The sequence below is a fragment of the Streptopelia decaocto genome, assembly GCF_964273445.1.
Source record: "Streptopelia decaocto genome assembly, chromosome: 7".
NCBI classification, from domain to species: domain Eukaryota; kingdom Metazoa; phylum Chordata; class Aves; order Columbiformes; family Columbidae; genus Streptopelia; species Streptopelia decaocto.
The window spans coordinates 39,453,092-39,471,373 of NC_138661.1; the positions used below are offsets into that span (position 1 = coordinate 39,453,092).

Here is an 18,282-nt window from a genome sequence, read left to right on the forward strand (position 1 = left end):
AGTCAGCCCCTCCCTCTTGCCTTTTGTTTAACAGCAAATCTAACTTCCCTTTCATAGAAACAATATAGAAAATTTTTTGCTCTCTGTATTTCAAATGTTGAGGTATTGATTCCAGAAGGCTTGCAAAATCTGTTGAAGATACAGCCTGCTTATAAACCACATGGTGAAAAATTATTCCATGTCAAAACCAGGCATTGCTCATCAATTACTATTTTTTGCTGTATTTCTCTATTTTAATGACGTGACAAGAAAGAGCCTACCCTGCTAGTGCAGTAAAACGAAACGGCTCTGAGTAAAGGTGCATTTGACAAGCTGGAGATGAACAACAGCCAGGTGGGGCAATGCTGTATGAATTTAGAGGAGTACATCCATGAATCAACAACTCAGTCCTAAACCATTCCTACAGTTAAACAGGAATGTCAAACTTTTCCTGCGATGCCTTGCACAGCTCAGACTTAAAAAAACAAAATATACCAACCATACAACAACCATGCAAACACCCCTGACATTATAATTGTTAGAAAAAGCAAAAAAAAGTACTTAAAAAAACTAACTACTTCTGACATTTGATCAAAAAAACTAAGCAACTTGTGTAAGACAGCTCCTGCTGGTCAGTATCCATGTTACTTTTTCCTCCTACTCTCATGCCTTTTATTTTTCAAAAGGTCACATTAAACTAAGGACAATACAGACAAGAGTCTTAATCAAAATAAATCTGCCTTTTTTTTTTAAGGGAGTAAGAGGACAAAGAGAACAGAAGAAAATTATTAACAAACAGTAGACTGGTAATTAGTGTTTAATGCCACCTTCAGTGAAATGTTTCCCACTGGGAAAAACATGGGAGGCAAGTCCACTTTGCTCCTTTGAAGTCACAGGCTGGAGCAGAACATACGACAGCACCTAACAACACAGTCACTTTACATATATTCAAGTTTTTACACATCTGCAAAGCAGAAGTAGTAGCAGCCATTTGGATGTTCTTTCTTAATGGTTCTCAGGGGGGGCCTAGGAAACTCGGAAGGACCCGGTTCTTGTGACATGGAGCTGGAGCTGCAGCTGCTGCTTCTGCTGCTGCTTCCAGCCACCTGTGCTCTGCCTCTGTCCTCAGTGGGGGAGACCTGGGGGGAACCCGGGCTCAGGTACCCAGCTGTGGTCTGAGTAGAGGCGGTGGCATATGTGGTTGGGCCAGTGTTGTTTTTCACATAGACGTTTTTGATAGCAACAAGTGTGTGTGCCATGATGCTGAGGCTGTTACTCAGATCTTGCATGCCTTGCTGCAGCAGTCGAAGATTGTGGTTGACGCTGTCAAAGCCAGACTGGATCACCTGCATCTGGGCCTGCTGAATCTGCAATAGGTCCTCTTCAGTTACTTCATTTTGGTCTGCCTGGAACCTGCCTTTTGTCTTGGCTTTTACCTTCCCAGAGGAACCACCACCCGATGTCCCCAGAAAAGGTAGTTGTTCTTGGCTAGGTGGAACCACCGCCATGTCCTCAGAGCTTTCTTCTGGCTCTACCACCTTGACTACTATTTCTTCTTTGAGGTTTATCTTCTCAAGATGGGATTGATGAGATGGGCCAGGATCATCATTAAACCCTAGAGGAGATGGGACGAGAGTAAAAGCAAAGGAGAATCAGTAAGAACTTCATGACCTTGGTGGTCAGTGAAATGTGTTCTCATCCACTAAGCACTAAGATTAGCCCTTGAACCAAGACTCTACAACTTGCACTGCATTATCTTTGATGCCTTCAAAATACATATTACCTCTATAAGTGGGAAGAAAACCATAAAGATGCATTAACCAGTTAACTGTTTATTTGCATACTACTGATCCCTTGCTGGCCCCACCACAGAAGCTGAGTTTGGGGTTCCAAGAGACAAAGTTCATTGCAAGCTCATTTAATGCGCTATTATGCATGAGGTAACCAGTAACAGCATTGCCAAAACACTGTGATTGCAAGAAATCCCTTCGTGTTGATTGTTTCAGCACACTAATGCAATGTTTCTCCGATACACACAAAGTTATGTACTCGCAGCACTCTGTACTGCCTAGAGCTGCACACTGGCATGGCTTTTTGCATTTGCAGGAGTGAGTGCTACAGGTGTGAACACAGGCGGTTGGGTCTAACACCTCACAGACAGGCACAGACAGGGAAATCGCGTTTACTGTTCGCTGCTTTGACGCATTTTTGACCTGCAACACGAAATCTGCCAGGCCTGTGTGTATATGTATATATCTATCTCGCATTCCCCAGGAGCGGAGGCGGTTATCCCGACCGGACGTTTCCCAGCGGGGCTCGTACCCGCAGCCCCTGCGCGCCGGAGCGGGGCCGGGGCAGCGGCTCCGGGGCTCCCGCGGCGGGGGGACGCCGGGCGGAGGCGCCGGGGCAGCGCTCGGGGCTCGGTCCGGCACTCACCCATCTCCCCCACGACGGCGCCGGGCAGCTCCAGCGTGTCGATGCCGCCCACGATGGGCACGGCCTCGGCGGGCAGCAGGGGGCCGTAGCCGCGGTGGTGGAGGTGGCGGCGGCCGGGCGGCGCGGCGGCGGGCGGCACGTCCTCGGGGGCCAGGAGGAGGCCGAGGGCGGCGGGGGGGCCCGGCGGCCCGCAGCCCTGCGAGAGACGGCAGAGCTTGCTGCGGTCGCGGCGCTTCAGGTCCCGCCAGCGCTTCTTCAGGTCCTCCACATCGCGGGGGCAGGCGGCCACCGGGTTCACCTTGTGCCGGATCAGCTCCCACACCTTCCGCTTCTGGCCCGGGGAGGCGCGGCCCGGCCCCGCCGCGAACAGCAGCTGCTCGTGCTTCAGCACCTGCTCGATCAGCACCTCCGTCTCCGCCTCGTTGAAATTCGCCTTGCGCCGCTTCGGCGAGTCCTCGGCCATCCTCCGCCGCGGGGGGCCGGGGCGGCCCCCGCCCAGCGCCGGCGGGCGGGCGCGGAGCCGCGGGGGGCGCCGCTGCCCCTTCCCCCGCCCCGGCCCGCGGGCGCCGCCGCCGCTAGGCCGGGCCCCGGGCCCTGCTGGGGAAGCAAATACCGCGCATGAGAGGAAAAGACGCGCACGGGCCGGCGCAGGCGCCCCATGCCCCGCGTGTTGACATGGGGAGGGGGCCCGGCCCCGGGCCCGGCCCGCGCCGGCCCCGCCTCCCCGGCGGGAATCCCCACGTGCCCCGCCCCTCGCGGGGGTAGGCGGGGCCGGGCCAGCCCGGCTGCGCCTGGCGCGCTCGCTCGCTCGCCCGCCGCCGGCTTCGCCCCGCCCCCGGGTGTGCGCGTGCTCGGCGGCGGCAGGGCCGGAATGGCGGCGGTTTTGGAGCTGCTGCTGCGGGAGGAGGTGGCGGTCGGCGCCGTGGTGTGGTGGCTCCGGCACGGCCCCAGCCACCGCCCAGCTGAGGTAACGCGCGGCGGGTCGCCCGCTCGCCCTCCCTCTCTCTCTTTCTCCCTCCCTCCCGCAGCACCCTGGCTCTGGCGGGGCAGGGCCTGTTGCCGCGCCGCCTCCTCAGTTGCCGCTGTGGGCCGGGGCCGTACGGGAAACTTTGTGGACCCCGGCGCTGGGGGCGGCCGCTCCGCACCGCTGTGAGGGGCGAAGCCCACGCAGGTCAAACCGTGGCCCCGGTCAGAGGCCCGTTTGCGCCGGGAGCTGGGGCCGAGCTCCCTCCAGCAGCCGGCGGCCCCGCCCCCGCCGCGGGCGGGCTCTTAGCATAGCGGCGGGAAGGTGAGGCCGCCGGCGGGGAGCCGCGACCGGGAGCTGCCCGGCGGGAGTAGCGCCTTGCGGCAGCGGCGCTGGCGGCGGCGTGAACACCGCTAAAACCCGCAGGCTGAGCCTGCCGGGAGCTCGGCGCCGCCTGGGCCGGACGGCCACCGCCTCCCGTGGCGCCGCGCGGCTCCGGGACTGAGGCGGCGGGCTCGTTCGGCGGTGGCTGCCGCGGGAAGCGTGGGGCGAAGGCGGTGCCCGCATCCCCTGGCTGTCGTGTGCCAGCGGCGACCGGAGGAAGAGGACGGGAGGGCAGCTGGTGTCCCGGGGAAACGCGGTGACACGGGGGTTGGCGCTTCCCGCGTCTCTGGCGGGGAACGTAACGGTGAGAGGTGGACGGAGCTGTCAGCAGCCCTGGGGCTGGGGCTTCGAGGCACGGCTGCGTCGGGTGGCTCTGTACGTGGCTCTGTGCAAACACGGCTGCGTCTCCCGCCTGGTTGCACGTCCTGCCTGTACGTTGAGGAGGATCTTTCAGGGCTCGGAGCTAGTTCTTGCTGGGTTTGAGTAGGGTTAGTTTTGTAATGGGATATGGATGGATAGTTTGGGTTCCTGTGGTAATAGAAGATGGGCCATCAGTGCTTGTATTTCACTGATAACAAAGATAAGCAATTTTTATTTCAAGCATTTTCTGCCTGAGCCCCTCACAGCGTATTACCTAGTATTAATAAAAATCAAAACTTACTGCTGTCACTCACATGAGTTAGTCAAGCATTGCTGTCATCCAAAACTTGTGGGAAGAAGAGGCCAGTATTTTATGTCATCCAGTGTTTCCTAAAGTGTGACTTGCAGAAGCAGACCTGTGGAGGTTATGAAGTTCGAGATGCTGGCAGCTCAGCCAGCACTGCAGGAGTGAGGGTTGCGGAGGACAAAAACTTTGCCCTTGCAAGGGAATTGCCAAGTGCCTTTTGCTGCTGGGAGCAGCTCAGTTGCTTCAGCATGAGAAAGTAACTGGGAGACTGGCAGCTAGTGACTGTTGACAGGCTGCTGTTATCTGGCTGTGGAGGAGCCAAACCTCTGTTAACTTGCACAAAGAAAGATGAGTGAAAGCAGGTTGTGCTCTGAAAAGCTGGAAAAACTACCTGACCTTGTGCATAGCACAGACTCTAGTTGTTGGTGTGCCTCTATGCTAAACCTGGGAGAGCACCTAAGGAAATGATACGTGATGTCTTGCTCTGCCTTCCTTGGCAGTTTTAGACTGGAGCTGGTAAGAAGTTGGGTCTTTTGACACCTCATGGGGTTTGTGTTCTGACCTGTGATTTTTCACTGAGTGTTGGAGTGCTGAAGTACTGAGCCTTGGCTGCTTGGCTTGTTATCCAGGCTGTGTTGGAGTCTCATGCTTCTCCAGGAAGCTGAGCTGGTCTCAGATTTTCAAATGGGAATTTCAGCATAGGTGTTCAGGACTGTAGAAGTCCAGTCATGGCTGTGCTTTCACTGACTCCTTTCATATAAAAAAGTCCTTCAGAAATAGCATTTACTCTCTTGACTTTTCATCTAGCAGATGTGTGGATATAAATGAGTAGGAATATATATGCAATTATTTTAATATTAGTAAGGAGTAAGTTGCTGCCTGTGAGAGCTTCTTGTGATGTTGTTGCTGGATCTTACTGAGAGGAAGCAGAAACCTGGTGCAGGGTCAGGAACAAAAGAAATTTAACCCAGCATAAAAATCTTTGAATTGTGCATGTAATATGAGCTCTTTTTTTGTACAGATTTACCCTTGTAAGATCACCACTTGTTTAGATTTTAAATGTGTTGAGTCTGTGGTGGGTTTTTTTGTTTCTTAAGTATAAACTTCATGTACCTTAAAGTTGCACAGTCTCTGTTTAGACCTCTGTGAGGTCTCAAGGGAGCAAAATTATTTAATTGAAACGGAAGAGCAACTTTGGTCTTGTATTTGGCACTGCAGGACTCCAAGTGCTTCAGCAGTTGTTGTAGCACCCCTTTGTGGAAGCAGGTGGCATTCAGAGACAAATAGGGGATGGAGAAATGTCAGGTTTTAGATTTTTCTGTTAGGACTAGCTGCTTCAGTATCGATGTCTTTGGAATGCTGGACTTAAGGGTGACAGTTGCTTCAGGTTCTCCCTGGTCATAGCTGCAGTAAGTATTACTGGTGTTTCCATGGAACAGTTCCACTGTTTCCCAGTTGGAGACCAAAGTGAATGACTCCTGCTTGCGTGCAGGTTGAATTTCAGATCTGTGACCAGGGCTAAGGTCACGTGAGTGTCAGTGATCTGCTTCGATAAGTCACGTTGGTTCTTACTGTATATTGCCATCCCACCGTTACTACTTAAATGAGTCTGAGCACATGGAAAGAAAGAATCAGGTAGCATCTTTAATGCTTTGTCCTCTTTCCTTGTAGGAGAACCACATCCATGACAAGCTGGTATCTCTTAGTTTGCTTCAGAAAGACTTTGTGCCTTTTCTGCTAAATTTTTTAAGGGAGCAGACCAGCCAGATCCTGACTAATGGGCCTTCTACTCCTGCTAAAACTCCTAATTCCAAGGCCCATGGGAGCCAAAGGACAGGATCAGAAAGGAGGGCAGGCCATGCAACCAGCAGCCGAGTGCAGCTCTTTTCCCAAAGGACTTCAGTGACCACCTGCACCACGGATATCAGCTTTTCTCCCCCTGTGGCATCCAGCAATTCCTCTTCCTTTTCTGGGTCAAGCCTGTCTAGCCCTTGTGGTGACTTCCCTAGCACGGTGTCCAGTAGCAGCGTGAGCTTTGGGTACAGCCCTGCGCTTAACCATGGTGAGAAACGGTCATCTCAGAAGGCCAGCTTGGGGAGCTTCCTCACAGCCACGCCTGAAGCCCTGCCAGTGAGACGAGGCCGGAGGAAAGGCAACAGCTTTGTCAGTGCTTCTGGCCGGCAGGTAGCTCGGGATCTGGGACGTTCCCTTGCTGAAGAGGAAGATGGAAAGAATGACAGTGTATCATGGAGTGGAGGGAGGAGGAAGCGGAGTGAAGTGCCTCTTGTTTCTGCCAGATCCCCACCCAGCCAGCTGAATCTTAACAACTTGGAGGAATTTCCACCCATGGGTGCTGCCTCTGGCTGGACAAAGTAAGAGCAAGTCTGCCTCATTGTCTCATTTGGATTGTGCTGTTGGTTACTGTTCCTTGACCAGCTCATCCTGTTGTGTGTGTCCAGATACAGAAGATGCTGTAATAAACAACACCTGAGGGCTGGCTTCTGGGCTTTTTGGTCAGAACTGCTTTGTTACGGTTGCCATGTAGGGGTATATTGATTCAACAGGTACTCAGGTTTCTACTCTGTGAACTCACCCAAGATGCCTCTTTAGTTTCTCACTCATGATGCTGCCTGCAGCTTACCGATGTGCAGACCAGATGATACAAAGCATATTTTTGTCCTTGCATGTTCTAACAAGTCAGCATTATCTTGCCTCTTCACATTTTTCATTTAACACAATAGCAATTGCTAATGAAGAGCAGTCCTGGAAGGCTCTTCAGCTTTACCGATGCTAGCAAAAAAGCTTTTGGATTGACATTCTGTGGCTTCTGGTAACAGATGTTAGCATGCAGCCTCATTTGTACTGTGTGATCACAGACAAAATAGCTGGCTGTTGCCTATATTCTCCTTGGTCTGCAGCAAGGCCTGGTCTCCCTGGTGACTTTGGCTTAGAATCTGGGCAGCTGTTTGTGTTGTCATCGCCTCAGTCCTCTTTCAGATTTTACTCTTTAAAATCTACATTACCAAATAAAAGGCTTTCATGTCAGCCTGTTTGCTCTATAGGCACTGGTCTCTGAAACTGGGATTTTTATATTTGGACATGTAAACTTACAGCTGAAAACTGATAACTCTGTGGGTCTGTGCAGCAGATCCAGGCGCTGGGTCTAGATGATGCTCTAGATTGGGGTATCAAACTCATTTTCCCCGCGGGCCACGTCAGCCTCATGGTTGCCTTTAAAGGGCTGAATGTAATTTTAGGACTCTGTAAATGTAGGAGTAGTTACATTTATACAGTCCTAAAATTACATTCGGCCCTTTGAAGGCAACCATGAGGCTGATGTGGCCCCCAGTGAAAAATGAGTTTGTCACCCCTGCTCTAGATGATGCTTTGACCAAGGGAGATAGGGTGTGTTTTCAGCATAGACAGTAAATATCTTTTCCTTGATTGCATTACACCCAACTAGGAAAAAAGAGTAAGGAAGGAGGTCATGGAGTGTTTGGAAGCCAATGCTATAGCAGTTTTTGAGAACACCATAGCAATTAATATGTAGCAACCAACATTTTCTTCAGAAGTGTGATGCTTTATGTTCTTGGATGACATTTCCAGTATGTCTGTTACTGCATTATTGAGACTCTTCCTGAAGGACAAATCTAGGTAGTTTATGCAGGAAGGATGGGTTTCCATAAACTAAAAGGGCCTATGGTAATTGGGAGCCTGGACTCTTATTGATAGACAATGGCAACTTCTTATTTTATTTATTTTTTTTACTCTCCTGGTTGTGTTAGAAACTGCTGGTGAATTAGTTTCTTACTAAAATGAGGCATATCTTGTCCTCTTGAATTAGAAGTGCTTGAAAGAGTTATGTGGCACTGTGTTATGTATTCTGTGCATCAATTATTGATAATTAATTTTGCAGCAAGGGTCAGCAGGCTGTTTTTAGCAGTCTGTAGCTCTGTGACTTTTTATTCGGTGACCAGAATAAAGTCAGCAATTATATGTACAGTTTAGAAATTCAATATCCTAACTCCATATCCATTTTATTTTAGCATTAGGTTCTTCTGGAAGAGTTGCATGCATATTTGTCCTGAAACTTAACCTTTTTTGTTGTTTAGCTTGATTTCAGTGGAATTGCTTCTCACTCTTTCAGCAAAAGCAAACCATCAAGGCGAATCAATCCAACTCCTGTAAGTGCTGAGCGCCCTCTCTCAAAACCAAAGATGTGCTTCACTTCTACACCTGTCAGCCAGTCTCCATCTGCTCGGTTTTCATCTGGGTCAAACCTTGAGGCCTTTACCGCTGTCCAGGAAGGAAACCTTCTGTCTGTGATGAGCAGCAGCCTTCAAGAGGAAAGGGAGATGCTGAAGAAAGAACGGTACAGTCTGAGCAGGGTGATGATAAGCTTGTATTCATTCTTAATTCTCTTGTGTTAAGGTGGTACCAATATCAGAGTGGAAATGACCAGAAAAATATCCGAAACAGATATTGGTGACCTTTAACTATAATTTGCCTAAAATCAAATGTGATTCTGGTATCAGACTACGATATTAATGCAGCTAGATCATGATTCTAGAGGTATGCTGACTCTGGAACAATGACCCTCACGTTATCTTCAGGAGTTTAGTCAGTCCTCACTGCTTTCATAAGATTACCTCTTCATGGGCTTGCAAGCGTAGCTATTGCCAGTGCAGCTTTCCTGAGATTGCACATGTGAAGCAAGTGGGTTTGAGCTGGTGTATTTAGGCTGTGTTTGAAGATTGCACTTGTGATGGAAAGCATAGTCTGGTTTAAAGGAAATGAGTTAATGATGCAAATGTAGAGGAAGCGTTAATGATTTTGAAAGGGAGATGTTATTTAATAACCTTTCTACTCCCATTTTGAGACTAATTTGTTCTTCATCACAGCAGTTCTATTAGCAATAGGACAATAGAAAAAGTTCTTTGCAGTTAGAAACGTTTCTGCCTTCCTCACAGCCTGTAAAGTGACTTGTAAAGATTTTACTTTTGAGACAATGTGGTAAGACGTGGTATGATGTTCCAAGCGTGGATGTTCCTTTGGGATCTTTAACAATCATTTGATATTGCTGTTACTGGCTTTTTTGCTGCTTCTAATGTGTCTTACACACACCACTCTGCTGCTGCATTTTGGTGACCTCTGTAGGTATATTTTTGTTACAATATCTTTGTATGGGAGTAATCATTGTTGATTTATAATCCAGCAATTAAAGTAGCTTGTTCCTTCTGTCATTTAACTTGCCAGTACGGGGTTTCATCAGTTGTTGCATTGCCTTTTCACTTAGTGGTATTGGATCTTCTCAGGGTGTCATTAACTTACAAATATATCTGAACCTTATGTGAACCTTATTTTCACAGATTTTGTGTCTAGCTGTCAGAAATTGCATATGCAAATTTTATTTTAGGATGTAGTCTCTAACAGATTCCATGTTCTCAACAAACATTGATTTAAATGAGAAGCAATAACATGTTACTTAGAGAATTTGGTCAAAGTGCCATGCTATTTTAGCAGAGCTGTAATTTGAATGTGATTCTTTTGAGCCTTTGATTGCTAGTCGCAAGACCCTTTCTCATTAAGGGAAAGATGAGTTAAAATACTGTAATGCTACAAGCAGCTCTAGACAGTGTAAATGACATGATTAGTTGTTGCAGGAATTCCTTCATGCTGGACTGTAAGAGAAAGACTTCTTCTGGCTGCATGGCTGCTGTGTATCATCTTCAGTCACATGGTATGTTGCTGCTTTTGAATTTCAGATGCAAATTGCTGCACCAGGCATCTTCTCCTGCAGGGATATCCCTTGATCCTGGTACTCCTACTAAGCCTAGCTACGCTCGCAGTGCCAGCCTTCCTGCTGAAAGCCATCTGGTGACCTGCGCAAATCCTGCTAAAGTTTCCTGCAAGAAACATTTGGAGTGTCTGGCGCAGCTCTATTCATCGTGTATAACAGGTGAAGACCCAGGAGATGCGATGCTGACATTTCTTTGAGCTTTGAACTTGCTTGTGTGTTGTAAGGGGAAGGTAGATGAGAAGCGAAAGTTGTGGGGCAATTACTGTGTACAAACAATTTCTACAAAAATACACTAAGCCAACACAGTTGGCCAACACAGGATTTAGAGAGGAGGTGAACCTGGTGCAGTGCTTGGAGCTGCAGCAGGCTGAAGCTGTGTAGCCCTGTCTGAAACCAGACTCTTCCCTAGCAAATTTTTCCTGTAATTCCCATACTGATTTACACTGTGGCTGTGTGTGGGGAGGGAGTTCTTTGACTGTGCCACAGAACAGCTATTTGTCTTTTTGCCTTCGTTTATTAAAGCAGGTCAATATTGAATATCCACTATCGGTATCTAATTTCCTCTCTTCCAGAAAACCTGGTGCCGAATATTTTTCTAGAGCTCTTTTTTGTTCTGCAGCTGTTGACATCTAAAGGTACTTCTTCTGCAGAAGATGGGGATAGTGACCTTGAAGTCAATGAAAGAAGTGAAGGTAAGCAATGGTACTAAGCGGAAAGACTGCTGCTTCCATGGGATGATAATGTGATACAGAGGAATTGCCTTTAGCTTTGACAGTTAGTCTTATGTCCATAAAAGTGCCTTATTACCACTGTGGGACTCAACTGAGATGCTGAGAAAAATCATGTATGTGTGCACAATATGATAGAGTGGAGTTGCTAGATAGTGTTGGAATCTAGTTTTCTGCTATTGTGTGGGATTTGCTGTAGCTACTTGCCAACGCTGACTTTCAGAGGGAAGGAGACATATGCTAAAGTCTCTCCTCCATTGGTCCTTGCAGCTCGAAATTGTTGTTGATCAGTTGCGTGTTTCTTAAATTTAAGGTTGGGTTATGAGTGCCTATATAGAGATATAATTGTTCTATTTGTTTTTAGCATATTCATACTTAAGCGTGGTGCGGTTAGTACTTTGACATAGATTTAAAAAACCCAAAAGAGTAGCTTTAAGATGAGACATGCCTCACCTCCCCCTAGATGCCTCAGTTTGACTGACCTTGGTTTTGCTGCTCACTGATTCTTAGGACTGAGATTAGGAACACAGTCTCCAGCTATGGGAACAGCAAATGGCGACTGATTGCAGTTGGTCTGCTTTTTGTCCTGGATCTGCTTACTGTTGGCCAGAATGTTGAGGAGGAATCTTTTCTTTCCCATACAGCACTGAACAATTCAGTTGTCATTAGAATAGGAAGAATAGGAATGGGAGAATTTGTCTGTTCAGGTGGCAGGGAGTGGGAACTTCTGGAAATTGGATACTGGTCTGGAAGACTGTTTTTTGGATATGACAGTTCCTGCTTTCTTTGAGAGTTAATTGTTGGTCTTCTAGTTTATAAATGGTGGATATGTGCTGTCGTCTCACGTTTCTTTTTTTACCTTAGATGCATCAGGGAGACAGCATTTCCGAAGTGTTCACAATTGTGTTTATTTTGCTGTTCAAGTCTTGGATTATCAGTATGAGTGAGTTGAATATTTTTTTTTTCTTCTGCTTATATCTGGAGATTTGTGTGAAATTAAGGAATTGTGCTTGGATTTTAGAGCTTTACTGCTTACAGGCATGGAGTTGTTAAGTTTTGCCTCAGAAACACACAACTTGACCTTGATTTGGGTGTCTTGGAGTTTTCCTTGTATGGATCTGTCTACTGAACTACAGTATAATTATGCAAGAATGCAAAAGTCATAAAAAGTGGCCCTAGAGATACTGGTAGGAGTATCTCTGGGGCTTAGAGTGGGTACCTGGGGCTTAGAACTCTTTGGTTGGTAGCCTCATAAAGAAGGAGCATAAGCATTTCTTTAGGTCTGATCATCTGTTGTTTATGTCTGTCTGTCTGTGTTTTATCCGTGTTGTCTTGGCAGAATAATTTCCCATTTAGAAAAGGGGATGCTGAAGCTTTTGGCTGAAAATGAACGGATTGCATCCTTTTCTCCTGCCTTGCACGAGAGGCTCAGGCAGGCTTATGAAAACAGCACAGCCAAGGTAAGAACTGGCAGACCTCAAATGATGTTGCTTCAAACCATTGTGGTGTTTCTCTTTTATTTGCGATGACTTTGATGTTAAATCTCACTCCTTCTCCTTCGAGTATCTTGTAATGTTGTCTTTGGCAGGTGTCTGAAAGCTACTTTTGGTTTTTTTTTTTGGTCAGTGGGTGAGTGAATTGCTACAGCCAGTGACTGTTAGCTGTGAATCACTGCTGGCCAGCCTTGTGCTGAGCTCATGGCCCTGACCTGAAGCAGTGACTTTGACAGGGTCAGATTTTGCTTTTGAGATTCTCATCTAATAAACATGGATCCAAGAAGAGTGATTGGTTAGATGCAATACCAGAATGTAGTTTCGAACAAGTGAATTTGTTTCATAGCTACAGACTCCTTTGAGGCAAATGGAGCTTCTGTGAAGCTTGTGAAAACTGGCTTCCTGATCTAACCATCTGAGTTAGGGGATTAAAGCTGGATGGTAGGAATACCTTCCTTAATGTATTTTATACCTTGTTTCATCTCTCCTTTAAAAAAAAGTAATTACTCTTGGCAAAGAAAGTACCATGTACTTTCTGAGACCAGGGCATGTCAATAGCTGAACTTTTTAGTTAAAACTGTAAATAAAGATCTCTTGATACTTGAAGACGTAGGCTTTTTGAATAGGAGAAAGAAGAATAACATAGGAGTAGCCAGCCACTATCCTGCGTTCTCTGGAGCCCTATATAGAAGGTACACTTTGGCTGTTTGCAGATCATTCTTTCCACACTGTATCAGTACTGGTTGCGATTTCTGAGAGAACTGAGATGCTTCTATTCATAATGCTGAGTGTTTCTACCTCTGTAGTGTCATGTAGTTTGTGAGACTGTTGGTGTTTACTAGCAGTTAGCAATTGGTTTAATAAATGGCTAGCGTCTGAACAACTCAACTAGTGATACTTTGTTTCGCCATGACCTCTCTTCACTGCTTTTTGTAGGTCTCAGATTGTTGGATAAATTGGAGACTTGTATTAGAGTAATGTCTGCCTTTATATTTTTACTAGGTGTCTCTCCTGCTGCCATGCTCCGTTCAGTCTGTTTCTTTCCAGCCAGAGACGGACAATCGCTCTAACTTCCCCAGTGACAGAGCATTTCACATATTTAAGAAACAAAGGTAAGTTTCTTCTGCTGTTACTATATAGTTCATGGGTATAATCTTACCATGAACAAAGGGTATTAAGAATGTCTCATGCATGCTACACGCTGTAGAAAATTCTTGACATTTTTCACACTAATTAAAAAAAAAAGTCTTTGTCCATATTGACTGCAGGAGCTAAATGCTTAATGTCTTTAGAGAAGAACAGCCTAATGTTTCAGGAGTTACTGAGACTTCTGGTAGATGCCAGTGCAGTGTGTCACCCTACCGGATTGCTTCTGCATATGAATCTGGTATGCTTTTATTCTTCCTGCCACCTCCCTCCATGCTTGCAGCAACAGGGTGAGGGGAGAATGGCAAGTTGTCTTGGTCCTTTTTTCTCTCCTCATAGGTATTATTTCATGTGGCTTATTCTTTCCTGCCTCTCAGTCTTCAGTATGTCTGGTAGTGGGTGTTTTGGTCATTCCATCAGAGCTTGGGCATAACAAGCTTAAGCGCTTGCTGTCAAAGACATGGAAAATGGAAACTCGCTGGAGTACCACTAACATTAATGAGTTTTGCAAAGGTATCTGAATGCTTAGAGGCTTGAGTTATTTAATCTGAGGTGCATTCTTGCTGGGGAACTTAGGAACGATTGAATATGCAGTTGATACTTCAGATTTTGAAGGGTGAGAATTCACACTGTTTAATATCTTGATTCAAAGGGATGTATTTTATGAACTGCTGCGTGAATGGGAGGATAACCATGAAAAAACTGGCTGGGACTTCGAAAGAGTTCTGGGCAACAAGATCAGGTGGGAGTCCTATACAACTTCAGCTTTATCTTCAGTGTACCTGAATTGCTGGTGCAGCACACTAGGCGTGGCATCCTAAGTTTCATGTTCTCCTTAATGGTCTTCTGCACTAATCTGTAGGGGAAGCTGTGCTTCTTGGAAGATACTGTTCATGTAAACTTGCTTCTATATTTAAGAGTATCAACTGTTACCTTAAGGAAACAAGCCATAGGTGGCAAGGGCTTAATTTTTTCAGTCTTGGGGAAGCTCTTTCCCTTTTCCTGATCACAGAAAGAGCTACTCTCACAACCAGTATGTTGTGTTCTGAACATTATCATTGTATATACGTGTGTGCATTTCATGTTTCCAGTGCCCCACTCGTCTTAAGCATGGAGAAGTGTGTCATATATTCAAAAACTCTTAGAAATTCTAATTATTTCAGGGGGTTCTAGTGTATGTGGCTGGGGAAAGAAGACAACTCTGGTCATTTCTATTGAAAGTGAACTGTTTTATTCATTTATTGCTTTATCAAAATAGATTATATATAAAGAAACTATTATGGTTTTGAAAGCAGTTGCCTTGTGGGTTTCTGTGTTAGTCTTAACCACCAGGCTATTCAAGTTACATGTATGAAGATGACTTTTTACCACAGGAGCAAAACAAGGCTGAGATTTAAACTGAGAAATTTTCCTTCTCTTTGGGCATCAGAAGTACTACTGTTGCTGTTTTCTTACTTGCATATGTGTGAACTCTCATCTCACTGCTCTGCACAGGGGAGAGGGGGAGATGAATGAGTTAATTTTCTTCCTAAAAAACAACATTATTGCAGGAAAGGAAGAGAGTGTTTTTCTCCAGAGCTGTGTTTGCTCTGCAGGTGCTCAGGGAGAATTTTTGTTTCCATGGTCAACAGATAGGACTCAGTGCTTGGGGAACATGGTTATAAAGATGTTGCTTTTTGCAGTGGCCTTTTGGAGATTGCTTTCTTAGGAGCAGTTATTTTGTGCTTTTGGTATAGTTTGAGATTAGAACACTTTTTTTGTACCACAGAGATCCAGTCATCATTTTGTGATGTTTTCCTTCACAGGGCCATGATGGCTCACCTATCGGCAACCTGCAACCACAGCCATTTTGCAAGGCTCTTTCAGAAACAGCTTATCCAGGTAAATGACATGGGTTTTTTTATGAAGATATACATCAAAGCTGATATGATCCTTCCTTGGCCTGAGAAAACAAACTGTCTTGCAAGTTTGAGATTTTCCTATTGAAACTTTTTTGGGAGAGCCAAGTTTTCAGAATGGGAATTTCCTTCCTTTACCAGAAATACAAATCAGTGATAAATTACTGAACTCTGTGTAAATCAGGGATAAGGCACACTGAACACATAATGAGCTGTAAGAATTAATTCTTCGTGGTTATTTACTTTGACCTTCTAATTTTAGAACAGTTATAATTTTTAGAAATTTTAAGGACGTGTTTTGGCATGTATCGAATGCAGAGGTTCCCAGTTATGTTCATTAATAACATGAGTGTACTACCTGCGAAGAGTCTCTGGTTCTTCTGTGTAACACTGCAACAGCATCTTTTTGATATAGTATTGCTGTTGTAGTTTACAGGGGGTTTTTGGCCAGTTTCAAGCATCACCTGACTTTACTGTAACTGAAGGAATGAAGAAAGAAAAGATGCTTCTGATTGGAGTGTCGATATTCACTGTTTTCTCTATAAGTGGCTGGCTTATTGGTAGGTTCCTTTTGGATAGCAAATCAAGACACAAAACTCCACCTTGAATATTAGCCCACACACGTTGTCAGGAAGTTGTGAGCTGTTGAAATGCTGAAAATTCCTTTAGTGTCCTGTCTGATGATGTCTGTGTGTTCAGGGAGATTGTGGGAAAGAGGTGAGACGGACTTAGCTGTATAAACAAGATTTAATTAATCCTAGGTACTGTACTTCTCCTTTATATCTGTGCCTTCTTAATGAAGACTGCAGGGTTTCACAAGAGTAACCAAAGACTTAAACTGATTACTAGGAGTCTTCAACGGATCTGATGTGTCTGACTAGAAAGTGATTTGTGGAATCTTGTGTATTTTATGGTACTCATGCAGAAAAGAACCTAGGCTGAGGATTTGTGTCGAGGCCTGATAATTTAAAGGTCAGGAAGTGTAACAACATGTTCTTTCAGGAGGGGAGAATGCACAGTTTGGAATAAACGGACCTAGTAATTGTTTGCTTGTTATATCTAGTTAAATGTTGCTTTTTAGTATGATCTCTCTCATTAAAACTGTCCTGACTTAATGTAGAAGTATGCAGTCATCTTTTGCCTTTCCTCAGCACCGAGTACAGCATCCTAGGAAAAAATATGCAGGCTAAAACTCAGAAAAGTACAGCCACCTAGAAGAACTTAGCTGAAGGAAAAATCACTAAAAGAGAACCGGTCTTGTTTTTAACAAAACCAGGACAATGGGCAAGGTGGGTAGCACATTTGGCATGAGGAAAAGAGATCTCCTGTACATGGGCTGCCTGGAAAGGCCATGCTTCCATTACTTCTGAAACAAAATCTTGTGAGGAAGGCAGAATATGTGGGGTGAGAGATGAAGTGAAATGATGCCTTATTACAAATTTTCCACCTTACTACTCTTTCTGTCTCCTGCAGATGTGTAAAGGCCCTATTGGTGGTGGCGCAAGCTGGGGAGACACCCCAGACCAGGATGTCCTTAATATGCTGGGTTCTGATAATCTGAGTCGTCTGAAGAGGCTGCAGGAAAGATTTGTTGTTCCTCAGAGCATCAGGGGACCTTGTCCACCCCCTTCGTTCCCAGGGTGCCAGCAGTTCTTCAGGGACTTCATCCTCAGCGCAGGAAGGTTAGCTGCCTGTGGTTGCTGTTTTCTTGGTGAAATGTGTGGGTGAGTGGGGAACACCAACACATTGCTCTTGCAGCGGGGAGTTGTCTGGAGAGCTTAGAGCATGGTGTAGCCCAGGCAGAGCACATCAGAAATAATTTTAAGATGACTAATACCATACTTAGTGTTCTTGGCCAGCATGCCTGATGAACATGTTAGTAAGCAGGTTCTATCTGGAGCATAGAATGTGTTTGTGTGTGTGTGCTACGTTAGACTGGACTATATGGTAATTTTCCTTTTACAAGATCATAATATCTTGTTACAGGCCATCAGCATTTCCCAGTACCAAGGTGTGCAGTGCTGCCTAGCCAGGGCACTGGACTGGCCAAGTGTTTCTTGTGTGGTAACACGTGAAGCTAAGGAGTTTCAGGATGAAGCCAGGTTCATGGTTTTGTTTAATGAGATTTTCACAATCCACAGCATGGAGAAGCTGTGATGTATGGGAGATTTGAATCTTAAGTTCAGTTATTTTACAGCTTCCTGCTTTGACAGATCCATATTATTATCCTTACATTGGGACTTCCTAAATAGCACCTGTTGAAAAAGTACAAAATATGAGGGGAAAAGAAGAGGGTCAGCCACAGAATCACAGAATGTTAGGGATTAGAAGGGACCCCAAAAGATCATCTAGTCCAATCCCCCTGCCAGAGCAGGAACACCTAGATGAGGTTACACAGGAAGGCATCCAGGCAGGTTTTGAATAGCTCCAGAGAAGGAGACTCCACAACCCCCCTGGGCAGCCTGTTCCAATGTTCTGTCACCCTCACTGAGAAGAAATTTCTTCTCATATGTAAAGTGGAACCTCTTGTGTTCCAGTTTGAACCCATTACCCCTTATCTTACCATTGGTTGTCACCGAGAAGACCCTGGCTCCGTCCTCATGACATTCACCCTTTATATATTTATAAACATTAATAAGGTCACCCCTCAGTCTCCTCCAAGCTAAAGAGACCCAGCTCCCTCAGCCTTTCCTCATACAGAAGATGCTCCACTCCCTTAATCATCTTTGTTGCCCTGCACTGGACTCTCTCCAGCAGTTCCCTGTCCTTCTTGAACTGAGGGGCCCA

At 45.9% G+C, this 18,282-nt stretch overlaps 2 protein-coding genes across 3 annotated transcripts in view; one reads left to right on the forward strand and one right to left on the reverse strand.

Annotated features, from left to right (window-relative positions):
- Positions 1–278: 278 nt before the first annotated feature.
- On the reverse strand, positions 279–2,995 carry LOC309442238 (uncharacterized protein). Its single transcript, XM_082057888.1, has 2 exons — positions 2,416–2,995; positions 279–1,594 (listed from the first exon to the last, which is right to left on the reverse strand). The coding sequence occupies exons 1-2, from the start codon at positions 2,876–2,878 to the stop codon at positions 936–938; spliced, it is 1,122 nt and encodes a 373-aa protein (XP_081914014.1). The 5' UTR covers positions 2,879–2,995; the 3' UTR covers positions 279–935.
- Positions 2,996–3,264: 269 nt separating this feature from the next.
- The window catches only part of CDAN1 (codanin 1), a 35,331-nt gene continuing 20,313 nt past the window's right edge, over positions 3,265–18,282 (forward strand). For both annotated transcript variants that reach the window (XR_014184644.1, XM_082058672.1), the window contains exons 1-11: positions 3,265–3,382; positions 6,102–6,802; positions 8,578–8,802; positions 10,196–10,389; positions 10,803–10,922; positions 11,823–11,901; positions 12,298–12,418; positions 13,454–13,563; positions 14,250–14,339; positions 15,403–15,478; positions 16,969–17,177. Coding sequence is in view for 1 of the 2 variants with exons in the window: in XM_082058672.1 (XP_081914798.1) it covers positions 3,287–3,382; positions 6,102–6,802; positions 8,578–8,802; positions 10,196–10,389; positions 10,803–10,922; positions 11,823–11,901; positions 12,298–12,418; positions 13,454–13,563; positions 14,250–14,339; positions 15,403–15,478; positions 16,969–17,177 (2,021 nt within the window). In the remaining variant the exon portion in view is untranslated. The remainder of the gene's footprint in view (positions 3,383–6,101; positions 6,803–8,577; positions 8,803–10,195; positions 10,390–10,802; positions 10,923–11,822; positions 11,902–12,297; positions 12,419–13,453; positions 13,564–14,249; positions 14,340–15,402; positions 15,479–16,968; positions 17,178–18,282) is intronic.